The sequence below is a fragment of the Rissa tridactyla genome, chromosome 6, assembly GCF_028500815.1.
Source record: "Rissa tridactyla isolate bRisTri1 chromosome 6, bRisTri1.patW.cur.20221130, whole genome shotgun sequence".
NCBI lineage: Eukaryota > Metazoa > Chordata > Aves > Charadriiformes > Laridae > Rissa > Rissa tridactyla.
This window is the reverse complement of record NC_071471.1, coordinates 17,024,550-17,034,342: the sequence shown is the minus strand read 5'-3', so window position 1 is coordinate 17,034,342 and position 9,793 is coordinate 17,024,550. Positions and strand designations below refer to the sequence as shown.

The 9,793-nt window shown below is 39.1% G+C and overlaps 1 protein-coding gene across 1 annotated transcript in view; it reads left to right on the top strand.

Annotated features, from left to right (window-relative positions):
- The first annotated feature begins 5,486 nt into the window (after positions 1-5,486).
- ARHGEF4 (Rho guanine nucleotide exchange factor 4) overlaps positions 5,487-9,793 on the top strand; it is a 217,691-nt gene continuing 213,384 nt past the window's right edge. Inside the window, exon 1 of the mRNA XM_054206849.1 lies at positions 5,487-5,889. Coding sequence (XP_054062824.1) covers positions 5,674-5,889 — 216 coding nt within the window. The 5' untranslated portion in view covers positions 5,487-5,673. The remainder of the gene's footprint in view (positions 5,890-9,793) is intronic.

Below are 9,793 nucleotides of genomic sequence, written 5' to 3'. Positions count from 1 at the left end.
TTGCTCAGACAGTTGAAGAATTCTGCTAAGGGCCCAGTAGCTCATTTTAGAATTTCTGGTAGCCAGGATGCTATTTGTAGTGCTAGAAGCACTGGAGTTTTCAGTAAGACAAATGCAGCAAAGGAAAATTGCGATCTTTTAGCAAAATGCAGTGAGAAGGGCAGGGAAGACATGAGCCTTCCAGTAGGTTAGCTCCATCCTGTTTCCTTAAGGCATGTTAGATTTCCTTAATGAAAGGGGAGAAGAGGACTAGGACAAGACTAGAGGGTGGCAGGTCCCGGAATCTCAAAGGAGTAATGAGATAGTACTCCCAAGCTGCAGAAATACTGGAAGAACTATGGAGGGCTAGCGCTCTTCACTCATTATAAAAACTTATATTTCCAAAAAACATTATCTGTCTTAATACCTCCCTGATGCCTCCACGAGTGAGCAGCTGCACAGTCCCAGTTGCTGACTGGGGTTAAACTGCAACACATAGTCAAGCAATTTATGAGGAGCCAGGGCTGTCATTTTGAGCAGATTTCTAACCATCACAACTGTTAGGGGAAATCTTGGGAGCAAATATAAAATGCTCTGAAATACAGATTCAAGTAACTCTCTTCTGGCAATGGGAGGGGAAGTGTTACTCTCACAATTCTGGAGCTCGACTTGTGGTCACTGGGCACTTGGAGCTGGTCACTGACTCTGAACAGGAAAGGGAAATGCTCTGGTGGTTAGTAAAGAACCGAAGTCTCCATCAGGAAGAGGCAGGTTCATGTTCTGTTTCAGGTCCTGAGCTGTCTCATCCTGTAAACATTTATTCCCATCTTTCCCCTGTACCATAATAATGAAAGCAAAAGGTTCTTCCAGTTAAAAAAAATACTTACAAGTGAAAAAAATCCTATTGTGCTAATGATAGAATAATTTGCAGTGGTATCATTTAAACAAAGTTGGAATTTTTTTGCAAACATTCTAGGTACCATTAATAATAGCACCAGCTTAAAAGTGTCTGATTGCTACTATTGTTGCTAGAGATAAGTCTGCTAAAAGGAGTAATCAGTCATGATAGGACTGAAATGGGCTATACCCCATTTGAAGATTTTATTTATATAGATTCTAGACAGTTTATAGGAGTTTAAAGTGCTGTTTATTGCCTTTCAGTGAGCCTTTTGACTGTGCATTAGTAGAACCTGTGACCATCAATTACTCATCTAAAATCTGTTGTATCAGCATATACATATGGTAAGTAGTGTAAATATATATACTCTCTATATATATATTCTCTATATATATAAATATAGAGAGAGCATATACATGTAAACTCAAATTGTACTCTATATGCAACTAGATACGTACTATAAACTATACTGAACGGGAGCTTTAATACGATACACAACCACAAGATATCCGTTTAAGCTATCTGAGCCCTCTGGGGGAACATCAGGGTTGAGCAATGTTCTGGGTAAAGTCAAAGTCAACTGCATTCCTGGGGCTCTTAAGATAATTTTAATTAAGTAAAATTGCTGGTGCCTTTGAAGGTGGGAAGTGTAGTGGCAACGCTGAGTGTTCTCTTCCCCACTTCATAAAGGTATCACTGTAGAATGTGGCAAGCAAGGGGTAAGATGTAAACAGCTCAATTCACTCATTGTGTGACATCCCGTTTATCTCATCACCTAACTTAAGAAGTCATTGCAGTACTGTTAACAATTTGTCCTTCATAACTGGAACAGCTTCTCAACTGCGTTACGTCACATTACCTTCTGTCTGCATATTCTGTTTGTTACCTCACATTTCAATTCATTAGCTCTCAGCAGCTTGCCCTTCAAAAATCTTATTCCTTCGAAATTTCTCATCTTCCTCTATACAACCTCTACTTACTTTATAATAAGAATTTTTGACCATTTCAATGTCAAACATGTTTGATCTCTTAAATACCTGAGGCTAACAACTGAATGCTACAGTGATACTGAATATATTAATAGGTCAGGGATAGATTGCCCAAGAATGGTGTCAAAAAAACCCCTGGCGTTAGGTTTATCAAAGTTGCTTTCGGAGCCCAGTTTGCAGAAAGCCGCCTTATAATATGCTTAGAAACACATGGGAAAATGAGGTGGAGGTGAGGATAATAGAAATAAAAACTCTGGGGTGGTTTGTGGGGTTTTTGTTGTTTTTTAGGGGGAAGGGTTGGTTGGTTTTAGGTCTTGGGATGGGTAAACAGAGTCCTATCTAGAGCTCTTGTAAGCAGCTGTTCTTCAAGCTGGGCACAACCAAGTAGGGAACTGGGTATGACCTGCCAGGAGCTTACACACACTCTTCTGGAGCCTAACATCATGCTTCTGCTGTGAGTCGTTTTTAGTTTAAAATAGCAAAACAAAAAAATCTTGACCCACTCTTCCACAGTACACTTTGTGCTGACGAAGCTGGGGGGGCTGCACGGTAATCATATCTGGCAAGAAAATCTGTGTCCTATATGAGTCAATAGTCCAACACAAAACAAACATTGGACTTGTGACTACACGCTGTGGAGGGAAAATTACCTATCACAGCAGGGCACTAAAATTAATTCTCCATAATTGCATTGATTTCTTATCACGTTATAACAAAAAGTTACTATTTGGGAATTTTTTTTATCTTAAGACTTTGAAGCCATTTCAGATACTGGACTTTATGAAGACAACAAAACCAGTATCTGGGCACTGTGTGCCGACTGCTTTTTGATTCACTTTCTACAAGTCATTTTGATTTTGTTTCATGTTGGAAATTCCTGAAAAGATGTTGTAGGTAAAGGAGCTAGCCTGTTCGGGAATAGAAAATGGGACTAGTGAAGTGATATTGTCACTGAGGCAACGGGAAATTATTATGAGGAGCAAAGGGACTTTATACTTTTAAAAGGATGAGGAAAACTGGGATGGAATTCAAGACTTGAGGTAGTTTTCAGTTTGTAGCATGCATATTCAAGAGAACCCTAGTACCCTAAGGTTGCTTTTTAAATTCCAAAATAGGCACTCCTACAACCTAGTCATAAAAGCTCTCTCCCTGTAAAAGTGAGAGAAGATATCAGATATGAGGGAACACACAAATACACTTTTACCTGCATGAAGATTTTAAATTTGAAGATTAAACGTGTACAGTATGATAGTGCAGGGCTAGATTCTTTTTGATGTAAATCCCAAGGCATCTGTTTAGCATTTACCTGGAGGAGCTGAAAATGACCATATTAACTATAGCAAAGTGTAAAAACTCCAGATTAAGGAGCCTTAAGGCTTGGTCCAAGCCTATATGACTTATTTTCCTAAAATTGCCAAGACCTGCTATCATGGCTTCTACTCAGGATAGAAATGCTGGTAAGATTGGCTATCTGAAGGGTGTGAGTGGACCTTATTTTAACTACCATTTTATTTGCACTTACCAGAGCCAGAAGATAGCTTAGGCAGCCTTGTCTTTCTCGGTTCTTGTGTCGTTATTCACATCAGAAATGGCAAGGATTAGAGAAGAAATATTGGGGATAAAAATATCTCATGTAGAAACTCTGTAGTGGTCAAAGAATTGAGAGGCAACAGAAAGATGAAAATAATATGACTTTGCCAGTATGTGATAATGTCGTGTCCTTCTGGGACCAGGCTAAGAGAAAGTATGTTAGTAACATATGCAGTTTTCATCTGCATCCACTCTTGTAATTTTAAGCTCAGCTGAGAGCATTCTACAAGTTTATAAGATAACTGAAATATTTGCTTCTTGACTTTTCTTTGGTTGGACTTCTCCTTCCCTGTCATTTTCTATGACAAGTGTTCTTTAACTGTGTTTAAAATTGGCAGCAATGGTGATATAGTCTTTTGGCATGGCCACAGTTGCTTTCAAACAAAGATAATAGGCTACTCACCTCTAGGGACAAGAGAGCAGGCAAGAGCTGTGAAACTTTACTCCATGTGAACTAGTTTGCTTTCACACTCGGGAGCAAGGAGTGTTTGCTTGCTCCTGTGCAGAGGAGACTACCACAACTACCACCTAGCTGCCTGCTGACATCTGAAGCTCCATAAGCAGTACCCTAATCAGCTGCAGGTGGGAAAGGTTGTGTTATATCAGAGTAAGCATCATGTGGGAATTGCAGGCAATTGTTGTTGGCAGTAGAGGAGGTTTATGGCTAGGAGGAGTGAACACTGGGATGCTATCCAGCTCCTTTGCAATTGCTAGAGCCAGCTTGCCTTCAACATCTGTACTCAGGATTGCCTGCAGGAATAGAAATGATGTTCTGTGTTATTACAGCAAGCTATCACAGGAAGGTTTGCCTCTGTCATTTATTGTATCTTTTCTTTCTCAAATTTGTGTGAACATGAAAAGAGAGGGAAACAGTGGCAGCTGTACCTGTCAGAGGAACCAGGTGAGCCAGAAACCTCGCAAAATATATCAGACAAAAGAAATGTGTTAGGTTTTCTGTATTTCATTTGCTGTTTATGATGGACAGACAGATGGGTGTGTAGCAGCTTCGTTTTTATCTTTTGTATTCTGAAACACCCATTCTAACAATGCAATATGTAACTCGTAGGTAGTCCTATGAAAATCATTGAGATTAGGTCAAGGTTGTTAAGCATTTAAAGAATAACTGCCATGTCTGATGCTTTAGAGTGGTTCAAGGTGATGGAATCTTTGGGTATTAGATCCTCCATATGTTAAAAAGGGTAATGTTTCAAGATGTTGGAGCTCTTGGTTGGTTTTTCATCAAACTGCAGCAGTCTTTTGAATATCATCCCTTTAAGGGGGGAAATACTTTGAAGAAAGCATAACTTTCTGCATTAAGTTACCACGAAAGTTAATCCTATTGAATAAAATTAATGTATTCTAGTTGTTGATGCTGTGAATTCTCATAATTGATACAATTAAACCTAAACCTTTAGGTTTTCCTAACTGTCACTAAAAGGAGGCAAAAGGTCTTTAAAGTTGTTCTTAAAATGTTCTTACAAATGTTTGTACAAATTTGAGCTGTCACAAGGCACAGACGAGCTACTTAATGTTTAGCTAAAATTTACTTAATTAATCTCTTGCATGTTTTCTTCATATTTTGGCCTATGGAAGGGCTGTTTGTTATTTCAGAATGTCTTGGCTCTAGTCCATCTGCAAGACCTCATTTATTCTTTTGAAATTTGCAGCCTTCACAAGCTTGGCATCTGTGATATCACAGACAATGAGTTACTGTGGCTAGAAGTCTCTGGAATTAAAAAAACCCTCCTCCGTAAGAACATGATGGTTTTTTACAGAATTGGGATTTGTTCTGGAGAAGCACAGTTGGCAGAAAAAAAAAAAAGTTTTCAAATATAACAGAGTTTTCATCTTTTTTTCTCCCCCCAAATGAACAAGGGAGTACTGATGCTGGCGACTTGCTCTTTAAATAAACGGAATCTTTCTCTTCTCTCTTGGCAACGGCGGGAGTATTCTTGTGCTGTATGACAAGGCGAGCTGGTGCTATATTTATCTTGTAGCTGTACACGCATTTGCAAGAGGTCGTTCAATAACAGAAAGGCAAAGAGCCAATGTAGTTTAAAGAAAGTTTGTTCTACCATAGTTTTAACTTTTTGGGTTGGCTTAAAGACAAGGCTACATACTTCTGCAGGAAGTATTTCTGATATGAAACAAAAACTTTCCTGAGCTGTCTCTGGAAAGATCAGGGTTTTGTGGAGAAGGGGGAAAAACGTTTTTAAAATGGAGTTCAATAGGTGTTCGGGTGCATCAGCAGAAGAGGACAAAGGAAGACAAGAGGGTGGGGAAGATGATATTAATAGTGCTGGCAGTAGTGTTGCCCATGAAGAGCTGGATTTGGTACAAATGTACCTTACCTGTTTGCCTGAAAGATGTATGAAAGCGAAATTCACTCTGACAGCATACCTGACATGCTGGCTGTTGCTGAAGCTCTGCAAGGTAAGAAGTTGTAGTACAAATATGTGAGATTTTTAGTTAACTTCCTACGTGCTTAAAAGACAAATTGATCCAATTCTCTGCTGAAGCATTTGATAATTTGTTAATATGTACCGTACAGTTATCTTCATGGTTTGTTACTAAAAGGAGCATTGTAAGTATTGACACTGTACCCAGAAACAGGTGATCCAACAAGGGAAAACTTTTAGGGGCTACTAATTGAGTACTATACAAAGCAGTACACTAGTAAACTTCTAGTCAGTTTATCTCTATATACTGTTACATAGTTGCAAGGGATTTGAGATTATTTTAGGTTAATTTCTGGGTGAAATTTCTTGTAGTGCTCCTCATTGGTTTACAGTCATCTCTTGTGTTGGATGAACAACAGAATGTATTCTAGTCCTGAAAACATGGACATTATTTAAGTAAAGAATTGGAGATTTGGTACACTCTGTCAAATATAATGGGGAATCGGTTTTGAGACTGTGGTGGGACTTAACTTTAAATGTGAGCTGGGCACAACTAATTAAAATACATTTACCTAGTGTATTACTGGATAGGGAAGAGGCAAGGCATTGGACCAGGGATAAATGGTGTAGTTCATTCCATTTCACCTTGCAGAAAAGTACTTTAATATTCAGATCCAAATAAGGAAGCATTCAGTCCTACAAAAGTGAGAGGTTTGAGGTTTTAGATTTAAGTAAGCAGCACTAAGACACTTGAGCTTAAAATGCTGGTGTTCTTATGCATAACAATGCTATATTAGTAAATTTAGAATTGTAATGTCTTCCTTTGCCTCTGTATTATTACATGCAAGTCTTACTCTTGTAGGCAATTAGTTGCTGGGCAGATTACCGGATAGATCAAAACAAATGTCAAAGCAACATTTGCTGAGTGTTTTTTCTTCTGAAGTATGTGACAGATAGGAAATATAGGGTGATGATGGGGTGGAGACCACAGGTGTGGGGCCAGGTGGTGCCTCAGAGCAACAAGCCCTCTCCTACAGGCATCTCTACATGTGTGGCAGTTTTGTGTCGGTAGCTACATCATTTTTTTTTACCAGCTATGCAAAATTATAACATAAAAATATAACCTGAACAGTACTAACAGTTTTATCTGTTAGATTGCTAGATAGCTTTGTTTCCATATGTAGTTTATATTTGTTTGCCTTTGCTTCTGTCTATGGGTAGGGTTTATCATGTGGTGCCAATCCTTTGCATTAGGGGGCAGATACAGATGCTTTCTTTCATATGACTTTTCCTTGTAATTTTTCTGCTTCCTTAGTGCAGGGATCTTTTGTCAGGTTGAAAGAGAGGGGTAAGAATCCATAGAGCTATGTGGGGGGAGTAAATAGTCCTAGGGCAGATGTCAGAGCCATCATTTGAGGCACACTGCTGGGTAACACACATTTCCTGATGATTTTGCAGAAAGCTGATCCAGGGTGGGGTTTGACCTGTTTGCAATCATTGAATTTGTAGGTTTTAAGAGCCATACCTGTGTTACAGAATGAGCCAGATCAAGTAGTTGATCTGGGCGTGTGCAACAAATTCAATACCTTGGACTCACTGCCAATGCATAGATTTTTTTTGTGCATTAATTGTGATGTGTGCAGAAAACATTGAGTGGCATGCACACAATGGTCTTGTGCACACATGTTATCCTTCAGGGTAAATAGTTGTTTTTGAACCTGAAAAGTGGCAAACAAAATGTTTGGGGTTGGACTGTTACAAGGAGCCATGGCTTGATGCAAGGAAAAACATGAAATGTCACTATCATTTAGGGAAGTGGAACCGACAGTGTATAACAGAGGAGACCTGATGCTTGCTCACAGCCTTCTCCATGTAAGTCCATACCTATACATAGTTCTCCATGTGGACTAAACCATAAATTACACAGTCTTATTCAATACTTTGTTCAGATGCCTGCGTCTGAAGTATGCTATGATTGCTGCACTTCTGCTTGGATATTATTTCTCAAATGACAGGAAGAGTTATTGAAATACATAAGCTGGGAGAGGTGCTTCTGTCTGTGATTGTATCTCCTTTTACATAGCATTATATTTGCACAGTGCATATAAGTCCTTTGAGTCAGGAAGGAACAATTCATACTGCATGACAGTAGAGCGAAGAGAGGTAAAGTAGTTTCTGTTAAAATCATAGATTTCTTCAGAAAGCTCTCAGACAACCTTACAGTGCCCTGGCTAAGCTGAGAGGATAACTAAACCTCTTTATTATAGCAACATGTAATAATGTATTAATGCTTCTTTCTTGCTGACTTTTCTCAAAGACTGTTTGGTTTTGCGACCCTATCTTCTTATTTCTTGACACTCTTCCATGACTTCAGTCTGTTCCAAGTCCTAATCCATTCAAAAATTGCTAATTTTTTTCTGCTTCCCCCTCACAAGAACAAAAGCAGCACAGTGTTGCTTTTTCTCAGGTTCTGCAGCTTGGCAGAACCCAGCAAGCCTGCCCTAGCGTGAGGGGCTGGAAGGCCAGCAGCATTGAAACGGTGCTGCAGTGTTATAGAGGCACCCTTTGTAACAGCCTGTGTACGTCCCCTGTATGTTGAAATTACTCCAGGTCTTGGCTACAGATAAGGCTCCAGGTGCTTATGGCTTGGAAAATATCAGAAGCTCATTAAACTCATTATCAGTGCTACCCCAAAAGGAGAAATAGAGTTACGTGGCCCTTCTGTAAGCAGTGTGGAGAGAGCCACATAGCCCAGCTACCATCTGGGAAACTTCTTGCTCGCGTGTTCCCGAAGTAGGCTTCAGGTTTTGGCGGTCACCACAACTTGTGGGGATGAGAGAAAAGACTTTGAATCTTTCTAAAAGTTCCACATGCCACAAAGGTTTTCCTTTCAGCTAGTTCTCTTTTTCAAGCCCCATTTATGAATACCATACAGTTGCAAAGGAAGGACTGTTAGGCACTTGTTTATAGATGTCTGAGAACAAGTTAAGCTTTTTGTTTCTGTACGAAGATGCATTTGGCTAAACCTTACAGATTTCTGTAGATGGAGTTTTTCTAATCTTCCATATGTTATCAAAGGTAGTTGTTTTCAAACCATCTGATGAAATGATGAGATTCTCCTCTTGGGCTAACAGGTTTTGCGCCCAGTAGCCTTTACTCATAACGGAGAGCAAGATCTCAGACTTGGTCAGTCCTCCCCTGAAATTTTTATTGTACGTGTTGCTATTGCACACAGGTGAACTAAATTTATGACTAAATTTCTTGTGTCAAACTGCATGAGAGTACACACAGATTGGTGTCTTGTTTCTCACCTGCCAAGCACAGTCTCTCATTCTATTAGTGTTAGTCCTTCCCATGATAAATAATCTCTTCACTTTCCAGTTCGTGCCTGCTTACCTGTATCATGCCCAAAGGTACTTGCTCACAAAGAAACAAGCAGCTTTATAAACTTGAGAAAAGTTCTAGAAACAAATGATTAAATTAGTGAAGTCTCCTGTGGGCAGTCACCTTTTTATGTATAAGAATGATTTATATTGATTTAAATAAACAGGTGACTTTCTAGCTTAAATAAAATTGTTAAAATAAAGGCTTCTGAGACACTTTGAAACAAAAGGTAGCCACAAAAGGAGATGGACATCATGTTCCATACTGATTTCAGATTACACTAACTTTTCAAAACAGACAATAGTTAATAAAGTAAGCTTGTTTGAAAGGGATTAAAGAGCAGAACCCCCTCAAAACAGAAGCAGGCTGTAATTCAGATTTAGCATAAATTTAGTTGAATTGGTTCACTCTTCAGTAATATCTAGTACCTCTGAATATCAAAAACAAGTGGTTAATCTATTTCCCCGTTACTTAATATATCTTAAGCATTTTCTGTCAGCTCACCTGGTATTCTTTTAACTAACATACATGCAAAGGGCAAAATGATGATGAGG